General features: G+C 46.9%; 1 protein-coding gene across 1 annotated transcript in view; it reads right to left on the reverse strand.

Annotated features, from left to right (window-relative positions):
• LOC119439920 (uncharacterized) overlaps positions 1–23,034 on the reverse strand; it is a 129,909-nt gene that overhangs the window by 58,516 nt on the left and 48,359 nt on the right. The window contains exon 2 of the mRNA XM_037704887.2: positions 3,067–3,214. Coding sequence (XP_037560815.2) covers positions 3,067–3,214 — 148 coding nt within the window. The remainder of the gene's footprint in view (positions 1–3,066; positions 3,215–23,034) is intronic.

Genomic DNA, 23,034 nt, shown 5'->3' on the forward strand with positions numbered 1-23,034 from the left:
CAGTGAGACGGTCAACCCAAACATTAAATCGCACAACATTCCAGACATGACCAGAGACCCTCTGGATTATTATAGATGGAGCCGTTTCAGATACAAGCCACCTCCCAGATCCGTTATCCGTGAAGAAGCTGTTTCCTTGAAACGCCTTCAAAGTAATTCGTTCCCAAATCTACTGACTCTGCACCGCTTCACCCCTACCTCCTATGCTAATAGATGTCCAGGCTGCGGAGCCCCACCAACGATTTTTCACGTCACGGTGGAGTGCCAACACCCACCTAGTGTCATCACTCCTCCAAACACCCCCACCCCAACCCATCTGCAGTGGGTCTTGTGCCATGGCGACCCTCGGGCCCGGCTGGAGCTCATCCCGCGGGCCCACCACGTGGCGGTGGCCATTGGAGGCCCTGGAATAAGGGCTCCGACCACCATAACTGAACCATGAATAAATGTTGTTTCTCTCTCTCTTGCATTTCCAGGAGCTCCTTCATTGCAAATAGCCCGCATACCGTAGTCACAGATGCAGTCACTTTCTATCTATGTGTATGTTTTGGGCAGAAAACTAAGTGGGGTGATGAAATTAGGAAATTTGCAGGGAGAAAATCGAATCAGCTAGCGCAAGACAGGAGTAATTGGAGATCGCAGGGAGAGGCCTTCGTCTTGCAGTGGACATAAAAATAGGCTGATGAAAGTGATGGTGTGATGTTTTGTGTTGTTTTTTGGCAACGTTTATCGAGCCCTATATATTTTACCATTGTGCAAGATACTTTACTTGGTAGTCAGCACCGGCCCTGTCGTCTGTTCCATGAGTTATTTACCCCGTAATTTGCTTACTGCAGTTCTTGCGCAAGAACAACGAATGGACCAGACTGGAGCCGGCACCGAGCGCAACTGTCCACTGTTCATGTTTCAGAAAACTGAGCATCTTTATAGATTAGAGCACTGCACGGGCTCGAACTTACCCGAAATCCCGGGCCCGGCCCGGCCCGTGGGCCTGGCCGGGCCTGGTAGAGCAGTTTTTTCTCGGGCTCAGGCCGGGCTCGGGCATGGCGTGTGCTTTTTGACCCGGGCCCGGGCCAGGCTCGGGTTTTTTGACGTGGGCCCGGGCCGAGCTCGGGCTTTCTGGTGGTGTGCATGTAACGTGCAATGAGTTATTCTCGGGCGTCTCAACTCTGAAAAACATATATCTTTCGGTCTCGGGCCGGGTTCGTGCCGGTTTCGAGTCGGGCTCGGGCCGGGCCTAAGGTAAAGGGGTGGCGGGTTGGGCCGGGCGGGTAACGTAGATTATTTCCGGGCTCGGCCCGGGCCCGGGTCTCGCCATAAAGGTTTTGATCGGGCTCGGGCGGGCAGCCCAACGTAAAAACGGGCCCTGGCCGGGCCCCGGCTGAAAAAATCGGCCCGTGCAGTGCTCTGATATAGATTATACACGATGAGGTGGCCATTACTTCTCCGAGAAATCAAAATGCTTAATTGAATAAGTAACCGAATTACGCTAATTGACTTTTTAATGATCAATTTACGACACACATTACAGTCTACGAATTGAATTATGATGACAGTACGAATTGCGCGATATGCGCCATGAAACTTGCGGCAAAAATTTACTCTTGTTACGCCTACTTTTTTAAAAAGAAAACGACGTTTTATTCTTTGCAGTGCTTAAGTAACTGGAACACCAATGCATTTTGTCGGACTCTGAAAATTTAATTTATATCTCGAAAGTTATATAGTTTTGAGAGTTCGTTCCAGATGAACTTCCCATGCATACTCACTAGCTACAATTCCTAGTTTTAAATATGTGCCATGAAGTAATTCTTTAAAAAGGTAATTAGCCTCATTAGGTTAGTCATTTAATTAAGTATTTTGATCTCTCGTTGAAGTAATGGCCGCCGCATCGAGTAATATAGATCAAGGGTCAAAATAGCGATATCTCGTACAAGCAATTGAAAAATCAGTGTAGCGTAAAAAAGGTGCACACCATTGCAAGAAAACCCCTAGTTAACCTGCCAACAATTTCAGTACATATACTGGCCTCCGCGTTCCCCTTTAAAACTACGCATGCTTAGTATGCGCAAATTCTTAACTTAAGCTTACGTAATTGAAAGCACGAATTATATGCTTGAAAACAGTAAGAATGGTAAATAAATAGTAACAGCGGATACTATACAGTCTCCCAATCGTCATTTTCATAGGTGTCTCGTGGCTCAAACAAGTGTGATTCAGAGTGGTGATGCGACGGGCCTCACAACCGCAAATTTGTGTGTGTTTCTGTGTTTTCACTTTATTTGATGGCGCTGATATGCGGTTTGCATGGTATTTGTGTGACCTTTTTGATCTGCATTGATGTGCACACTCGACAATACGACGGATGACACTAGTGTAGGTCAGTAGGTAAGCACGTTTTAGAGCAAAAGTGACGGCCTGCTGTAACTAGACAAAATTTTGAGATGATTTATTGCACCTAACGATCATGTACCGATAAAAGGCGTCATGAATAATCTTAAAATGCGCGTATACAAGCACTCTCTAAAAAAGGATGTGAAAAAAGAAAGGGTACTTGCGTTCTTACGAGGATTTATAGGCAGTCTACTGAACTTATCCTTTCATTTAGTATTTTCCTAACATTTAAAAACGAGCACCTTATGAGCGAGACAATTACGTGACCAGCGGGATATCTGATCACTTGATATATCATACATAACCTGTGCATAAATTAATTTTAGACTAGCCATTGCAGGATAATCCTATACATGGCATACTAAATGGACAATTATGACAGGTTTTCTCACAATAATAAAAAGAAGATATCTTAATGTATGAGAGGGGAAATTGGCTAATGGTTTGAGTTAGATTATTTTTGAAATAATAAACGTACCACGGAAACTACGAATACTAATTTAGTATAGCGTCTCTACTTCTGTCGGGCAAAGGTTCGGGAACTCCAATAGAGTTTTGGAGATTGGTGAAAGGGAACAGCGTGTGTCCCCATCGCCCTTGTAAATCCACCTGCGGAAACCGAAATTTCTTTTAGGCCACGTACCCTCGTTGTAAGAAGTTTCGAAGACTTACTTGCAAAACCGTGTGTAGGAAATCTGAGCGTCGTCGTGTTGTGGCAATGGCAGAAAGCCCACCTCGTCAGTAATCTTCTTGCGGAGACCACTGTAACAACTGAGGATGTCTTGCACTTCGCAACCATTCTGGTCTCTGTAGGCAAACACTGCAGAGACAAAGCATACAGGAAAACACATCCAACACGATAACTTCAGGTGATGAAGCAAGTTGTTCTTCAAGCTAGCATACTCTTCTAATGCAAGAACAATTGGAGTATTTCATTTTGTTTAATAAAATACTGTCAATACCATTACAGCCTTACAGCACGCATATTTCAAATTAGATATCGTGCTTTTTCAGAACTTACATTTTTTTGGAAAGGTCATGTATCTGTAAAAAAGGCTACAGGGGTTCCTATAAGCGAGGTGTACATACTTTGCCGCTAATAGCGTTAATTTCAAAATCTTAAATACTTTAAATTCGTTGATCAACTTGTTTATTTAAACACTGAGGGATGTTTTTTGTACACGGCAGACTTGGAGACAGCCATATTTCAATGCACCTACATTTTTTAAAAAGCTTGCAAATCACAACTCATTTAAAATATTCTTGACCAAATATCAGCGCTGGGTCCAGGCAATATTGAAACCGAGCGCACCAGCAGCGCAGAAAAGGCCGCCCCTCCATCATATCCGACGAGAACGCCCCGGTGTTTATGTAGTATGAGTAACCGAATTATTCTTCCCGAGCTCAAGCGGTGACTACGAAGTCGTCACGCATGCTGATGATGATCTGTGCAGATGGCAAGACGGAAGTCAAATATTTTGATCACAATGTATAGGTTCAGAATATAATGTCTTTATGAAAGTATGATCTAGGGGACGGGGAGGTGATTCCATTTATACGTACTATTCGGGATGAGCAAATGCAAGTACATGTTGGTCTGTCAGAACGACACTCGAACCTTTTTTATACGATGGCTGACAGGAGGTAAAATCTAGCAGAGAGGATGTGCTTCAGAAAAAGGTTGGTAAAAAAATCTTAGGAAAACGACATAAGTATTAGTCCATTAAATGTTAGTCCAAACTGTCCAGGTATCCACAACAACGGAATTTCTCTAACATGAGGTGAAATGCAAAAGTGTAGCGACCGGTGCAGTAGTGAATTGACACGACGACATCACTGACAGGCAGTCGGCGAGCTATATTGTGTGTGACACATTGTTCAAATTATTTTGTAAGGCCAAGCCTAACACTCGCACGCCCCCGAGATCGGTGACGAAAAACATCACAATTGGCGAGCTTGCCAGGATCCGTTCCAGGATTATATCTTTGCCCAGTCACCGATACTCGGGAGTAGCAAAGATGGCGTGGGAACGTTTGGCGGCGATAGCAAAGGATTTAAACCTGTCAAAGGACGAGACCATGACATTTTTTGAGTACACTCGACAAGAGAAAGAGAAGGAGCACGAACGAGCACGCGTAGAGCGTGAACAACAGCATAAAATCGAGAAAGAAATTCTAGAGCTAAAGATAAGACTAGCGGAGATGGGCGCGGGTTCTCGCGACGGAACGAGTTCACCCGGATCGGCGTCATCCGACTCAGCTTCTTCCAGACCAAAGCGGATTTGCCCTAGAAAATTAATGGCTCCTTTTGACGAGCGAAGAGACGACTTGGATGCATATTTGCATCGGTTCGAGAGAATAGCGGTCGGGCAAGGCTGGGAGAAGAGCGAGTGGGCTAACGCCTAAAGCCTATCTTTAGTGGGTGAAGCGTTGAGTGTATATGGGCGTATGTCAGCTGAAGAATCACTAGACTACGACAAGGTGAAGAAGACTTTATTACAGAGATTTAGGTTGACGGCAGAAGGGTTTCGGGAGAAGTTTCGGTCGTGTAAGCCAGAAGACTCTGAGACAGGCAAACAGTTCGCATGCCGACTAACTAATTACTTTGAGACGTGGATAGAGTTGTCGGATACTGACAAAACGTATGAAGCAGTTCGTGACAAAGTCGTAGGTGAACAATTTCTGGCCAGGTATAGTAACAGTTTGGCAATATTCCTCAAAGAAAGAAAGTTGGAAACGGTAAAGCAGATGGCCGAACAAGCAGAACAGTTCGTAGAGGCACAAGTATTGAAGAATTTGGGCAAGAGTGATAAAGATACGCACGCAGCAGCGGTAGAAGAGGGGAGGAATCAAGGAGAAATGAACAGACCAAGGGGACCGCAGAGGTGTTTCCTGTGTAATCGGTTGGGCCATGTAGCGATGAGCTGTCGAGTGAGACGTAATTGTCACGAAGCACCGGTAGTTTGTCAGTTGGGCCAAAAGAAAGGTCACATAGCAGACGAATGCAGGACTAGTTACATGGATAAGACTACATGCATTATGAGCTCAAGAGAAGATGGAAAGAGAGAGCAGGACATGCCTGTAGCGGAAGGCGAGGTAGAAGGGCACAAGGTTACAGTGTTGAGAGACACAGGAGCAAATACAATTTTAGTGAGGAAAAGTTTAGTGCCACATTACAGCATGACCGGATACTTTAAACCAGTAATCATGTTAGACAAGTCAGTCATGTATCTGCAAGAGGCACAGATACAAATATCAGCACCCTTCTATACAGGACTAGTCACAGCTAGATGCGTAGACGATCCCCTCTATGATTTGATTGTGGGAAATGTACTGGGAGTGAGGAAGGCAGATGACCCCTACCTAAGTTGGAAGAGGACCGAGAAGGACGTGGAAGAGAAGGAACGCTCAGAAGCGCAAAAGGAGGAAATGCAAGACACAGACGTAGCAGCTGCAGTACAAACACGAGCAAGTAGTAAGGGCATCAAACCTTTGCCAGCATTGCAGGTTACGGCCGTGAAGGGGTTAAATTTAACTGTAGAAGAATTTAGAGAATTGCAGAGCAAGGATGAGTCGATAAGAAAGTGTGAACAGAAGATAGGAGAACGGGTGCAAAAGAAAAGGAGTCGGACAGTAGCGGAGTTTATAAAGAAGACTAATTTATTGTACCGGAAATGTTTATTTAGTTCAGGTAGGGAAGTATTACAGTTGATGGTCCCGAAGGAACTGAGGAATAAAGTACTGAAGCTAGGGCATGATAGTGTAACTGCAGATCACCAGGGAATCAAAGACACGTTACAAAAAATAATAGAAGAGTTCTCTTGGATGGGAGTGCAGAGCGACGTGAAACGATATGTGAAATCATGTGACGTATGCCCAAAGACGATGGCTAAGGGGGAAAACGAGGAGAAGACTGGTGTTTGTTTGGCGATTGCCGATGACAAGCACATAGGGTTCACGATAGAGCCAACCATGTGTGAGATAGGCTACAAGATTAGGGAATTTGTAGGGCACAAATTGGGAATGGGACGAGTCGAGCCCAAGGAGGATACACGAGATAAGAAACAAGCAGTGGACAGGCCCCAGCAGAGAAACAAGGTAGAGGAAGGATCTTCAGATCTACCCGAGCGATTAGAAGTTGGGCGGAGCGAGATGCAGTGCTTAACAGAGGAGCTGCGTATATAAAGCTAAGGCGACGTATAACAGATATAATGAGAGGGAGCCTTACTTTCCACATAGAGTACATTAAGGGACGACAGAATGTGGGCGCAGATTACATGAGTAGGGCGATAGACTGACCAAGCAGTGAGAACATAACGCAGACAAAATAAGTGTACATATGTGAAGTGGTGCGAACAATGAACTCGTGAGTGTTGTGAACAGTGCAAGTGGTGAAATGTGCGCGACAGTGCAGTGAAGTGTGGTGATAAGTGGTAAGCGGCGACGAAGCACAGAGAAGCACACAAGTCACAAGAGTCAAGTCCACCACCAAAAAAGAAGACGGACAGAAGGCAGTTTTCTGAGAAAAAAAATGTCACAGTTTCGCCCTAAGGGCGAAGCAATGAATGCGATAGCAACACAGCAATGTCATACGAAGTAAGGTGAGCGGCTTTGGTAGCAATATGAATTGTAGTAAACGTGAGCTGATTACGTAAGCAGGTGTGCTGCGGCGTAAGTAGACCGACATGACGAGAGACTCGATGACCACGAGAAGGCGCGTGTGAAACGGTGGTGTTGATGAGAAGCGCTTCCCGTGGGCAGCGCGTGCGAAGGGACACATCTGTAGCGCTGCACTGCCGATCCGGGCAGCATTGCATGTGTAGCGTGCGTTGGAAAATGTGGCCCGACTATTACTAACTGAATGAACAAGTGTGGTGTGAGCGCGCACAAACAAACATGAATAGCTCACACTGAATGACTGCAGACAACGACCGTCAAAACTCTGGCAGCAAGCGGATACGCCGCAGCGGCGAACGTACGTGCGGTCTATCGCTTCAATGGAAACTGAGCGCATAAAGGTCAGAGCCGTGTGGAGATAAGAGACGGTGCGAGCGAGCGACGATCGCGGTTGTTGGCAGCGTAGAAGTGCGCCCCCCCCCCCCCCGCTCCCTCCGGCGCTGGCTTACCGCTTCCTTGCTTGCGCGTGGGAGAGATAAGAGACTGTGCGGACGCGCGACGAGCGCGGTTGTTGGCAGAGAAGTGCCCCCCCCCCCCCTGCTCCCTCCGGCGCTGGCTTTCCGCTTCCTTGCTTGCGCGTGGGAGATTGAGTGCGTTCGCTCTCCGTGATAGCACGCGTCCCCGCACGCTTCCGCTGGGGCATACGGCGCGCGGCGAAGATTTTATTTATACGGAACCTCACGGCGACGCCGACTGCGACGGCGACGCCGACGGCAGAAATCCGGTTGAAGTGTCCATATAATTGCTATCGCAATAAAACTCTTAAAAGGGGACCCATGTCATATGTAAGACATGGGTCGCGACGCGAAAAAGAAGAAGAGCACGTGAAGCACAGTGTTCGGAACGGCACGAGCTTTCGAGGCGCGTGAGCCGAGGCGTGATCGGGGGATGAACGGCGCTGTCGGTGGATTATCGACGTGGCTCCGGGCCAGGAAGGTCGCAGCGCCAGCTCCGCTCTGGCGACGGGAGACTTGGGGGTCTGGCTGAGTCCGTGACGTTGGCCGTTCAAGGTGTGGCCGTCGACCTCGGCAAGTTCGAGCGAGGCTCCTGGACTGGCTGCAGCCTCTCACGGCAGGACCGGGCACCCTAGAGAGGATCCCCCTTCTGCGGCAGACCGGCACGTTCGATTCTCCGCGGGACGCTACGTCGGCACTCATGAAGTTGCGACGCATCCCGACGCTAGGCCTATCCAGGTGGGCCTGAGCAACGCCGAGCGCCGTCACTGAAGACTTACTGACGAGCTCATCACCGACGAAGTTCCGGCGAGCTTCCCACCGATAAAGAGACGACGCGCCGACGGCAAGGCAAAGGCGACCACAGCATCAACGAGAACACCAACTGCTGGAGAAAAAGGGCCGACGAGCTTCAGACTCGGACAAACGTGTAACGACGAGCGCAGCAAGGTGGCTCTTATTCGTAGTGTCTCAGGGCAACGCCTCCTATAAAGACTTTATAGGAGGCATTGCTCAGGGATAGGACAGGGTTGCCTGACTTTGAAGAATTAGCCGCCACGGACGAGCGTAGGCGCAAAGTACAACTTGTTTTGTATATTAGGCTTTAGTTTGTATCTTTATTAGTATTTTTTCCCGCAGTGTGCTTGGGTGTGCTTGATTTTTAGTTTTAGTTTTGATTTTGCGTGTTATTAAAAAATCTGTTTGCTGTGTCGCCATCCGTCTTCCTTCTCCATCTCTCCTAACACCCGCACGCCCCCGAGATCGGTGACAAAAAACATAAAATTCCTGAACATTGCGTCTCATGATGCCACGACAAGGCACGTGTGAATTCGAAGGAAACAAATCTAACCATGCGTCTTTATATTGAGTCATCCAGACTATGACAGACTCTGTCAACCGAAATGAATGCAATTTGCCATATGCATACGCAAAGTGTTTCGGTGACGTTGTACTACGTACATAAGGAACCATTGTAAAGCAAAGCTTTTACTGCCTCTTTTTTCGACTTTCCCACAGCTGCTGCTGCTGCTCTCTGGCAGTCCGCGTCGGTGTGTGATTGAGAGCGTGTATAACGTACCTGACAGAAGCGCGGGGGAAGGGTCTACGAGACCTGTCCAACGATCCACCGAGAGCTCTATCGGCGTCGCCACACTGCCCTCTAGAACTCTCTGGCCGTTGCCACAACGCCTCCTGAACCTCCCCGGCTGTCGACACAATGCACCTTCATCATCATCATCATCATCATCATCAGCCTATATTTATGTCCACTGCAGGAGGAAGGCCTCTCCCTGCGATCTCCAATTACCCCTGTCTTGCGCTAGCGTATTCCAACTTGCGCCTGCGAATTTCCTAACCTCATCATCCCACCTGACTTTCTGCCGTCCTCGACTGCGCTTCCCTTCTCTTGGTATCCATTCTGTAACCCTAATGGTCCACCGGTTATCCATCCTACGCATTACATGGCCTGCCCAGCTCCATTTCTTCCGCTCAATGTCAACAAGAATATCGTCTACCCTCGTTTGTTCTCTGATCCACACCGCTCTCTTCCTGTCTCTTAACGTTACTCCTAAGATTTTTCGTTCCATTGCTCTTTGTGTGGTCCTTAACTTGTTCTCGAGATTCTTTGTTAACCTCCAAGTTTCTGCCCCATATGTTAGCACCGGTAGAATGCAATGATTGTACACTTTTCTTTTCAACGACAGTGGTAAGCTCCCAGTCAGGATTTGGCAATGCCTGCCGTATGCACTCCAACCCAATTTTATTCTTCTGTAAATTTCTTTCTCATGATCAGGGTCCCCTGTGAGTAGTTGACCTAGATAAACATATTCCTTTACAGACTCTAGAGGCTGACTGGCGATCCTGAATTCTTGTTCCCTTGCCAGGCTATTGAACATTATCTTTGTCTTCTGCATATTCATCTTCAACCCAATTCTTGCACTTTCTCGATGAAGGTCCTCAATCATTTGTTGTAATTCCTCTCCATTGTTGCTCAATAGGACAATGTCATCTGCAAACCGAAGGTTGCTGAGATATTCGCCGTCGATCCTCACTCCTAATCCCTCCCAGTCTAAGAGCTTGAATACTTCTTCTAAGCATGCAGTGAATAGCATTGGAGAGATTGTGTCTCCTTGTCTGACCCCTTTCGTGATAGGTATCTTTCTACTTTTCTTGTGGAGAACCAAGGTAGCTGTGGAATCCTTGTAGATATTTGATAAGATATTCACGTATGCCTCCTCTACTCCTTGATTACGCAATGCCTCTATGACTGCTGGTATCTCTACTGAATCGAATGCCTTTTCATAATCTATGAAAGCCATATAGAGAGGTTGATTGTACTCCACAGATTTCTCGATTACCTGATTGATGGCATGGATATGGTCCATCGTAGAATATCCTTTACTGAAGCCAGCCTGTTCTCTTGGTTGACTGAAGTCAAGTGTTGTCCTTATTCTGCACTTTGGACGGCTGTAATTGCGTTGAGTCCCCCATAAAACATTTCAAAATCCCCAGCGCTTGCCTTTTCACTCCCACGCAACTGCCCAGTGAAAAGACAGCTAGATTTGTAGAGAGGAAATAGAGAGGAGGCAGAGGATGGGTAAAGACAACACCTCGACAAAATGGGATACTAACAACGTTGCCACTTTTTAATCGTGCAGTCTGTATCATGATTTGTTTTCATCGTCATCATGTTGGTTTTTTTTCACCACAGCATGCACAAGGTGAAAAAGGGAAAAACCAGAAAAAAAAAGCCGAAATTTGTTCGACTTGACAAAGCTCCGGTCTCCTAGACAGACACGGGAGTGGCCGGTATACCAATGCAATAACGCATAACGTGTTGATATACGAGTATTGTAAACACAAGTACATGTAGATACTTGCATGTCATATTACATAGAAGTTGGTTATAATGCAGGTGTATAAAATAACGCTGAAAATACAATTACAATTTCTTGTTTTGCATGTTGTTATTTGCAACAACTTCAACTGCGTGTAACATAAGAATGCTATATATATATATATATATATATATATATATATATATATAGTAGTAACTGGATTTTTCAATGGGCCAAGCGTATTTAGGAAAATCAGAAGCACAACTTCGCGGTTATCTTAGGTTTATTATTCACCCAACAGTTTCGGTCGGTGGACCGACCTTTTTCAAGGGATACAGGAAATTCTCGCAATAGTCTTTTTATATCTTCAGGTAGAGAAAGAAGGCGGCAAAAAAAAGTGAGAAAGGAGAGATAGAGAAAGCAAACCACAAAAAATACATAAATAAATAAAAAAAAATCCCAGGGAGAGAGCCAATAGCAGGGAGATTCCTTGTTGTTAGCGGGGTTCTTCACGACGCGTGCTTGTCATTAGTGGCCGTGGACAAGTGCTTGATACGGTCCCCATTATGGGTCGCTGTTAAGCTTGTTTGATATGCACATTTGTCGGACATGCCTGTCATGTTAAGTTGAACATGCAAAAAAAAAGAAGAGAGACGGAGAGAGTTAAAGGAAAGACACCAAGACCTGGTCGTGCCAGACAAAGCAAAGTGCAAAACACGAGAAACACGAAAGAAGGAGAAGTAGCCTGCAAATATGACAGTAAAAGCGTGGCGAAATAAGCATGAAATTAAAAAAGCAAGGGCAAAACACAAGAAACACTAAAGAAGGAGAAGTAGCCTGCAAATATGACACTAACAGCGTGGCGAAATAAGCATGAAATTAAAAAGCAAGGCACAATAATGTGGGTGGTTCGGTCCGCTCCCCCACTGGGGTAGTGGGCATTCTTTCGACATCACACACGTGTTCGGCTTGCCTATGTGGGGATTAAGTTCTGATTTTAGCTAATTTAACTTATTGACAAAGAAACGAGAGGTTTCCCATGTGTTCATTTATGCCGTGCGTGATTGTTCTAAATTTGTGGATAAAATATGACTCTCTTTGTTCCTGTTCACGAGAAGAGCGGAAGCCTGACTGGAGAAGAGTGACACGTATTTTATCAAATGAATGCTCAGGCAGACTGATATGTTTTGAGAATGGGAGATGTGGCAGTGCGCGGGTGTGAGCTCTGTGGTTATTTAGACGGAGTCTGAACGCGGTTCCAGTCTGGCCTATATACTGTTGGTCGCAGACTTCACAATGGAGCATGTAGATCACATTGCTGCTATCACAATTTAGAGGTTCCTTAATTTTGAATGTGAAATCAGAGGAAGTAGCCTTAGCAAGACATGTTGAAATCATGTGCTTACAGACCTTGCAGCGGGGTTTGCCACGCGGTCTGGAGCCTGATTCTATGTTTTGAACCGTGGTTGTTCTAGCTCTGACGAGGATATCTCTTAGATTCCTTCCCCGGCGATAGACAACTCGGGGTGGCTCTGTGAAAATTGCAGATTGTTCGGAGTGAACAAGCGGTTCGTCCACTGGTTCAACAGAGAAGCGTCCCGATATGTGAACCAGGTGCGCCGCCTCTGCCACCGAAGAGAACTGGGACGCGGGGTCTTTTATCTAGACCACGTCTTCCAAGAGATGCCACCTTGGAGGGTCCTGGCCGCAGACGGTCTCCATCCCAGCTTTGAAAGCGTGGCGATGCTGGCGCTTCACTACAGTCGCCTGCTGACCACCAAGACAAGCCGCTGGCATCCACGCCTGCAGACTCTACCGCCAGCCGGCATGGCAACCACCGCGGGTTCCGGCACTCCACAGCGTGCCACAAATGCCGACTCATCGCGCACGCCACCACCCCAGGCCCAGAAGTCCACCACCCCTCCAGGACCGCCTCAGATAGCCTACAACCTGCGCAGCTTTGCGGACGTCACTCGGCGACCGACGCAGCCGCGGCTGAACTGACAATTTCAGGGTTCAGGTATGGTCCGCTCCCCTAAACCATGGTCACGCGCATTTCAGCGAATCAGGAAAACGATTGAGAAACGCGTAAAGTACAATCTTCACAGCACAACGCTTAAGTCATATGCAGCTTCTAATTTGGTACCAAAAGGCTTGTGTCTAAAGCTAAATCCGGCAATGAGAACCCTAGATCGGCATGAGCAGGCACAGTGGGACAAAACACTCCATGAAGCGTCGCTTAATCTCATGAAAATAATTATTGACCACAGTGAACGCAAATCTCACGAACTTGAACAAGCTGAACACTCATTAAAATGCCAATCAGATCTCAGCGAAATAGAGGGCAACGACCTAGTTGAGTATGAAAATAGAAAAATATGGGAGACAAAAGAGCGTAAGCGTCGGAAGGTAGAGCGGGATGGCGTACCTCAGACGATTTCCATCACCGCGAACGTCCCTGCGACCACCACAAGTATTAACAATGGCGTAGAAACAACGGTAGTTAACCTTTCATCTGCCCGGTTAACGGCCTCCGAAATTAGTCTTCTTGCTAAAGGCCTTACATTCTGTCCGGCAAGCGGTAAATTTAATGAGTTTCAATTTTATCAGGATTTGGATAATTTTGCCGGAAATCTTCGCTTGCGAAAATATTTTCATGATAAACCCACTCGAACAGCATTCCCCGGAGCATCAGGAACGAATTGGTCGCCACCAGATCAGAGGGACAGATATTTGGAAATGTATATATCCGCCGTCCAAAAAGATATCATGACGGCATGCTCAAAAGTGAAACCCTTTCGACAAAACATGTCGTACGAAGAGCGCAAATCGTTGGACTCGCTGAGCCGTCGATCAGATGTGGTAATTAAACCTGCGGATAAGGGTGGCGCAATAGTAATATTGGATAAGGTTGACTACCTGAAAGAAGGATATCGACAATTAGAAAATAAGGACTTCTATACGGAACTCACAGAGGACCCCACTAAATTGTTCGAATCAGAAATATACCGTGATAATTAAGTTCACTGCACAAGGAGGGTAAAATATCTAAAGATATGCTTAAACCAATGCTGCCGATTCAGCCAGCCCCTGGTCGTTTTTATTTGCTACCCAAAATACACAAAACTAACCACCCCGGTCGCCCTATTGTCTCAAGCAACGGCACGGTAAAAGAAAGAATTTCAAGTGTCTTAGACTTCATAATTAAGGACATAGTCCCGACCATTCCATCTTACATTCAGGACACCAACCAATTTCTTCGCACAATAACTGGACTAGAGATCCCCAAAGAAAGCTTCCTGGTGACAATGAATGTAGTATCCCTATACACAAACATACCACAAGCAGAGGGCATTGACGCGACAGGTAACGCTTACATGAACGCAAACACGCCTGTAAGTCTAGACGAGGACACGCTGTCAACGCTACTGCGGTTAGTACTAGGATACAATAACTTTGAATTTGACGGGAAACACTTCCTCCAGATAAGCGGAACGGCAATGGGCACGAAGATGGCTCCTAATTATGCGAATATTTTTATGGCATCACTTGAAGAACCCTTTCTTGCGGCCAGACCTTTGAAGCCGCTCATCTACAAAAGATTCTTAGACGACATATTCCTTATTTGGCACCACGACGAAGAAAGTCTCCTTAAATTTGTAGCAGATTTTAATTCAGTTCATCCGTCAATCGCTTTCACTTACAGCTATTCTAAGTCAGCTGTAAACTTTCTTAATGTCATAGTACAAATTAAAGATAATCGCATATTCACAACCTTATATAAAAAGCCAACAGACCGCCACCAATATCTTCATTTCAAAAGAAGCCATCCACAACATTGCAAGAAAGCCATCCCGTATTCACAGGCCCACCGATACCACCGCATCTGCTCTGACGAGAAAGACTTCGAATGTCATGCAAAGGAACTCAGAACGGCCCTGGTGGCGAAGCACTACCCGGAACGTATTCTTGATGATGCTATAAGCCGAGCACAAGCCTTAGACAGAAATGAAATTTTGACGGGCTCAAAGCCCCGCCATCCGAAAAACCAAACCAACCTTTTCCTCACCTACTCTACATTACCGCACGTGAACAACATCCTAGCCAAACACTTTAATATCATTCAGCAGAGCACACGTTTGTCTTCAATTTTCACAGAGCCACCCCGAGTTGTCTATCGCCGGGGAAGGAATCTAAGAGATATCCTCGTCAGAGCTAGAACAACCACGGTTCAAAACATAGAATCAGGCTGCAGACCTTGTGGCAAACCCCGCTGCAAGGTCTGTAAGCACATGACTTGAACATGTCTTGCTAAGGCTACTTCCTCTGATTTCACATTCAAAATTAAGGAACCTCTAAATTGTGATAGCAGCAATGTGATCTGCATGCTCCATTGTGAAGTCTGCGACCAACAGTATATAGGCCAGACTGGAACCGTGTTCAGACTCCGTCTAAATAACCACAGAGCTCACACCCGCGCACTACCACATCTCTCATTCTCAAAACATATCAGTCTGCCTGAGCATTCATTTGATAAAATACGTGTCACTCTTCTCCAGTCAGGCTTCCGCTCTTCTCGTGAATGGGAACAAAGAGAGTCATATTTTATCCACAAATTTAGAACAATCACGCACGGCATAAATGAACACATGGGAAACCTCTCGTTTCTTTGTCAATAAATTAAATTAGCTAAAATCAGAACTTAATCCCCACATAGGCAAGCCGAACACGTGTGTGATGTCGAAAGAATGCCCACTACCCCAGTGGGGGAGCGGACCGAACCACCCACATTATTGTGCCTTGCTTTTTAATTTCATGCTTATTTCGCCACGCTGTTACTGTCATATTTGCAGGCTACTTCTCCTTCTTTCGTGTTTCTCGGGTTTTGCCCTTGCTTTTTTAATTTCATGCTTATTTCGCCACGCTGTTACTGTCATATTTGAAGGCTATTTCTTCTTCTTTCGTGTTTCTCGTGTTTTGCCCTTGCTTTTTAATTTCATGCTTACTTCGCCACGCTGTTACTGTCATATTTGCAGGCTACTTCTCCTTCTTTTGTGTTTCTCGTGTTTTTCCCTTGCTTTTCAATTTCATGGTGATTTCGCCACGCTGTTACTACTATATTTGCAGGTTATTTCCTCTTCTTTCGTGTTTCTCGTGTTTTGCCCTTTGCTTTGTCTGGCACGACCAGGTCTTGGTGTCTTTCCTTTACCTCTCTCCGTCTCTCTTCTTTTTTTTTTTTGCATGTTCAACTTAACATGACAGGCGTGTCCGACAAATGTGCATGTCAAACAAGCTTAACAGCGACCCATAATGGGGACCGTATCAAGCACTTGTCCACTGCCAATAATGACAAGCAGGCGTCGTGAAGAACCCCGCTACCAACAAGGAATCTCCCTGCCATTGGCTCTCTCCCTGGGATTTTTTTATTTATTTATTTATGTATTTTTTGTGGTTTGCTCTCTCTATCTCTCCTTTCACCACTTTTTTTGCCGCCTTCTTTCTCTAGCTGAAGATATAAAAAGACTATTGCGAGAATTTCCTGTATCCCTCGAAAAAGGTCGGTCCACCGACTGAAACTGTTGGGTAAATAATAAACCTAAGATAATCGCGAAATTTTGCTTCTGATTTTCCTATATATATATATATATATATATATATATATATATATATTTGTAACGAATGTTCTTGCAAGGGAGGTGGGAGCGCCTCAGAAACTTGTGCTTGGATCACACGACGGAGCGATGGTTCTAGCGTGGAAGCAGGCTCAGCAACACACGCCTCAAGAGATAGCTGGCGAGCCACTTCTTCCCGAATGTATTGTTGAATCTGCGGCAGCAAGCCGAAGTGATGAGCGCTAAGGCATCCAGGCTCCAAGGCCGAGAGGTCCGCGGATTGCACACTGGTGCGACGGGTGGAAAGGCGCTGCTTGCGCAGCTCGTCGAAGCTTTCACAGAGCTCAATTACTTGTGCAACTGTCGTAGGGTTCTTGGCCACGAGCATATTGAAGGCATCGTCGTTTATGCCTTTCATAATATGCCTTATCTTATCGGCTTCAGTCATAGACGCATTCACGCGCTTACAGAGGTCGATGACGTCTTCAATGTTGCTCGTGAAGGTTTCACCGCTTTGTTGAGCGCGACCACGCAAACGGTGTTCAGCACGGAGTCTGCGTACTGCAGGACGGCCGAAGACCAAAGTGAGGGTCTCGTTAAAAGCTGACCAGGTTGTAAATTCGGATTCATGGTTTCTAAACCACAGATTTGCCACATCAGTCAGAAAAAAGATGGCGTTGGTGAGCTTGTCGCGATCAGCCCACTTGTTATGCGCGCTAACGCGGTCATACTCCGCAAGCCAGTCCTCCACGTCGTGATCTTCGGTGACGCTGAAGATGGCAGGGTCGCGCTGACGTACCGCACCAGAACACACAACAGCCGGGGGGGAGCGGATTGCAAAGGGCCGGCGTCGTTAGTCATTGTGGCTGCAGATGGCAACGTACGGCTGCGGAGCTCCAGGTCGGGGAAGAGTTACCCAGCACCTCCATCAAATGTCACGGGATATTCTTGCAAGTCCACAGGGCGTCTGACTGAAGTACAAGAAGACGGAGCAGTCTCAGCTGCACACCGATCGAGCGCGCACTCCTAGTTCGTCGACTGCCTCTTTCACACTTCACCGTGCCTGCACCGATAATCTCCAGTACAATATATATATATATATATATATATATATATATATATATATATTGTAAGGCAGATGACTAACGTCGGCGCAGAGTCAGCAGCATCGGCAGCATCAAGCGCGCAGCAGAAGCTCGAGCGAGAAGACTGGGCTCGGTGCATCCTACGACCGGCTGTCGCTACGAACCCTAATAAATCTCCTTTATAAGTGGTGGAGGTGCTGGGTAACGTTCCACTCTACCATCCTGGAACTTCGTTCGCGGACGCTACCCTCTGCCATGCCGGACGCCGACCAGCAGACTCTTCCATCGCCACCCGTCTCTTGCTCTGGCACCGTTCGCCAGCGGGAACCTCCCATCTTCAGCGGAACCGACGACAACGACGTTGAAGAGTGGCTGTGATCTTATGAACGGGTGAGCGTTCACAACAAATGAAATGACTCGGACAAGCTGGCTTACGTATCATTCTATATTGCAGGCGTCGCCAGTCTCTGGTTCAGGAATCATGAGAGGGATATCGGAACGTGGTCGGCGTTCAAGACGTCGATTACCCAAGTATTCGACCGACCCGCCGTCAGGATACTCCGAGCCGAGCAGCGTTTGCGTACACGTGCACAGGACACGGTTGAGACGTTCACCAGCTATATAGAAGACGTCCTCGATTTGTGCAGGCGTGTGAATGCTGCCATGACGGAAGCGGAAAAGATTAAGCACGTCATGAAGGGAATCGATGATGACGCGTTCCAGATGCTTCTGGCCAAGGACCCGCGCACTGTTGGCAGCGTTATCAGCTTGTGCCAGAGCTATGATGAATTGCGTAAGCAGCGAGCTCTGACAAGGCGACATCCCACACCTAATGCGGCGTCACTCTGCAGCCTGACCACCGGCCCCGAACAAGCCTCCCTGATAGCCCAAATCAAAGATTTCGTCCGCGAAGAAGTTGCACGACAGCTATCTCTGGTGTCCATCACTCCGGAGTCTGCCAGCACTTTGCCGTCTCCTCTCCTTAATGCGATCCGTGAACAGGTCACGGAAGCGCTGCCAGCTGTTCACCAGCAGAATGCCGTGGCTACACCGTTAACTTATGCTGCAGTTGCTGCAATGGCCCCTCGCAGTGCGCCTGTACCACGTTTCCAGCAGCCTGTGCGCCGCCCTCCTCCTACCATTCCCTGGGCCAGCACTGCCCTCGCTAACCCGTGGCGTATGCCGGACAATCTCACGTCGCAAGGTTCGACGCACACAGAGTGTGAAAGAATTGCAATAGCAGCCACCTCGCCGCGGGAAACCCCCCTGCCCTACAGTACCGACACGAGCTAACCTTTGCTTTTCCGTTATCTTCACCAACGCACGCAGCTTCCTTCCTAAACGCGATATTCTGTCTAACCTCGTGTTATCGTCTAACAGTAATTAGCTGATAATAACTGAATCCTGGCTAACTGACGATATTACTGATAGCGAGGTTCTTGCTGATCTGCCGAACTTCTGCCTTTACCGGAAAGACCGCAAAATCTCACGAGGCGGTGGTGTGCTCATAGCCGCGCATCATCATTTATCGTGCTCGCTAGCAACCATCGAGACTGACTTGGAAATGATATGGATAATCTGCCGCGCTTCACCGCAGACTGTTCTTTTGGGCGTTTGCTACAGACCACCACATAACATTCCCGATTTTTCGCATAAACTTAATAACATCCTGAGCGAAATTAGTGAAAAACACCCTAACGCAGAGATCCTGCTTTTTGGTGATTTTAATTTTCCGCAAATCAACTGGACTAACAATAATGCTCTAATCATAGGGAATGATGCTGCTAAAGAATTTGTTAATGTGTGCCTTAATTTCAGTCTAACTCAACTTGTACTAGAGCCCACGCGGGTTACAGAAGACACCTCTAATATACTCGACCTTATACTAACCAGCCATCCCGACAGTCTATCATCGATAACTTACCTGCGTGAGGTAAGCGATCATAAAGTAATCCATGCCACCTTCACCTTTCAAGCCATACCAAAACAAAAATCCAACAAAACTATATGCTTATATGATAAAGGAAACTACGAAGCTATTAATAATGAGTTAGGCGACTTCTTTTCAACTTTCGAGACATTATTCCCTATGCACTCACTTCAAGAAAACTGGACGCTATTTAGAAACAAAATTAATGAACTCGTTAACAAATATATACCACGAATAACTATGCACACGAATCAAAATAAGCCATGGTTCACCAAAGCACTAAGAACGCTTGAAAACAAGAAGAAACGTCGCTTCCGACTAGCCACGCGTCTTGGAAGCACCGAGGCATGGTCAAACTACCACATCGCAGAGAACGCCTACCTGAGTGCCGTTCGCACTGCTAAAAAATCTTTTTTTAACATCGACCTACCACAACTACTTACTCGAAATCCTCGGCAATTCTGGCGCGTTTTAAATCCTCAAGAAGCTCGCACTATCAGCGTGACGAATGCAGCAGGCGAAACAGCCACAGATGCCGAGTGCGCTGATATTTTCAATGAAGCATTTTTTTCAGTGTTTACAAAAGAAACAACCCCCCCAGACTTTCCGCTATCTACTAACATATCATCGCATATGCCGCCCATTGTGTTTTCGACAGATGGCATACTGTCAATCATCAAAAAAAAAAAAACAAATTAAGTAGTTCTTCTGGTGTAGACGAAATTAACTCAAAGATTCTGAAGAATACTAAGCATATATCCGCGGCATGTTTCAGTCTATTATTCTCACAGTCATTGTCTACAGGTGCCTTACCATGTGATTGGAAAGTGGGGAAGGTCGTTCCAGTCTTCAAAGCAGGTAACAAAGACTCTCCCTTAAGCTACCGCCCCATTTCATTAACTAGTGTCCCTTGCAAAATCATGGAACATGTCATATACTCGCATATCATAAACTTTTTAGACGCAGTAAACTTCTTTCATCCTTCTCAACGTGGTTTTCGTAAGGGGCTTTCATGCGAAACACAACTAGCTATCTTCCTTCATGATCTACACGTTAACCTTGATAACAACGTTCAAACCGAATCTTTCTGGACTACTCTAAAGCTTTTGACACAGTGCCTCATAACCGCTTACTAATAAAGTTATCCCGATTGAACTTAGATCCTCACGTAGTACAGTGGATAAAAGAATTCCTAACAAATCGTTCCCAATTCGTCCTTGTTAATAACTACTCCTCCAAAATCCTCCCTGTCACTTCAGGCGTTCCTCAAGGTTCAGTCTTGGGACCGCTTCTTTTCCTAATATACATTAACGATCTTCCGCTGCATGTATCTTGTTCTATTCGTATGTTCGCTGACGACTGTGTGATTTATCGAACTGTGACTAACCGCTCTGACCAAGCATCTCTGCAGAATGACCTTAATAACGTGCAAAATTGGTGCAACCATTGGCAAATGTCCTTGAACCCTAACAAATGCAAACTTATGTCAATTTCCCGCCGTCGTAATCCCTACCTCTCTACTTACACAATCGCAAACGTCCCAGTGGAATCAGTTCTAGCGTATAAATACTTAGGTATAACCCTGTCCCACAACCTTTCCTGGAATGCGCATGCGACTAACGTAATCTCGTCAGCTAACAGGACACTGGGGTTCATGAAACGTCACCTTCGTCAAGCCCCGCAGCACGTCAAACTACTCGCATACAAATCATTTGTCAGACCACAACTGGAATATGCCGCTGCCATCTGGAACCCTCACCAAACATATATCATCAATGCACTCGAATCAGTTCAGAATCGTGCGACTAGATTCATCCATTCTTCATATTCATATAACATCAGCATTTCACGCTTAAAGACAGAATCTAGTTTGACATCTCTTGCTTTTCGTCGTCGTATCGCCACGCTCTCTCTTTATCACAAATTCTTTTACAGCTCGCTAAGCCGCCCACCTTACATCACGCCATCATCCTCACGCATGTCACAGCGCACCAGCCATCGACTGCAAGTTGCTCGTCCTCGCACACGAACTGTCACATTTCAGACTTCATTTTTTCCTCGGGCTGCCAGAGACTGGAACGACCTACCCTTCAATGCCGCTACCATCACATGTCATTCTGCCGCCGCCGATCGCAGGCGTTCAATGACGATCGACGAGCGTCCTATGTGCCGCCCGATCCAAATGCGCCTTACGGACCCTTCGATCCATCACCACCTCGCTCCCAGACTGATCGCCGTCCTCGCTTCGAACGCTTCCCGTCACCCTCCCCACGTCGCCTATCGCTTTCCCCTATGCGTCAGCGACCCGTCTCTAACGAAGAGGGAAACTAGACGACACAGTTCCTGAGGCAAGAACTGCGCAAGTGTCCACATGCCGAAGTCCTCCTCCTTTACCTGTGAAAGTCATTGATGTGTTTGTCGAAGATATCGCTACAGTCGCCCTCGTCGATACCGGTGCCGCTATTTCAGTTATGGAAGCCAGGTTTTGCCGCTTGCTTGGTAAAGTGACGACGTCTCTGTCTGGATTGTCGCTTCGAACGGCAAGTGCTCAACCTATTCGCCCTACCGCTCTTTGTACAGCCCATGTAACCATACAGGACGTTTTATACACGATTGAGTTCATAGTTCTTTCATCGTGCTCCCACGCCGTTATTCTAGGATGGGATTCTCTCTCACGCCACAATGCCATCATCAATTGCGCTCGGGCTGATATTTAACTTTCCCACCTTGGTGACCTGGCCTCGGTCGATGTTCACCCTGCCGCTAAACTTCTCGTGAAAGAAGACACCTGTATTCCCCCGTGCTCTTCAGCATTCGTACCAGTCTCGTGTAGTGCTATATCCGACGGGACGGTCTTATTCATGCCCTCTCATCACTTCGTTACCCGAAAAGCGCTTCCTTTGCCCTTTGCAGCTCTTGACCTCGCCGCCGGTGTCAGCACGATGCCCATTTACGATCATCTTTCGTCGCCGCTATCACTGCTCCGCCGCTAATGCCTTGGTTACGTCGAGTCGGTTGATTCAACACGAATTGTCTCCGTCCTCGACGAAGTGCCTTCTACTGCCGTTCATGAACTGAGTGCCCTCTCCGTAGCCGACTCAGCGTGGACAGATGTGTTCAGCCCATTCATCGCCGAAGATCTGACACATTCGCAGCGATCTCAACTTCTCGCAATACTTCAGCACTTCCACCGTCCTTTCGACGTTGCGCAAACATCTCTTGGCTGTGCATCGACAGTCGAGCATCACATCGACACTGGCTCTCACTCACCGCTGCGACAAAGACCATATCGCGTGTCCGCTACGGCCGGAACGTGGCGTCATTGCAGAACAGGTCGATGAGATGCTTCGTCGGGGCGTCATTCAACCTTCACAGAGCCCATGGGCCTCTCCCGTGGTACTCGTCACGAAGAAAGACGGTTTCATCCGCTTCTCTGTTGATTTTCGACGGTTGAACAAGATCACACTGAAGGACGTCTACCCATTACCACGCATCGATGTTGCACTGGACTGTTTGCAGGGACCCGAGTTCTTTTCTTCGCTGGATT

This window comes from Dermacentor silvarum, chromosome 2, assembly GCF_013339745.2.
Source record: "Dermacentor silvarum isolate Dsil-2018 chromosome 2, BIME_Dsil_1.4, whole genome shotgun sequence".
NCBI classification, from domain to species: Eukaryota; Metazoa; Arthropoda; class Arachnida; order Ixodida; family Ixodidae; genus Dermacentor; species Dermacentor silvarum.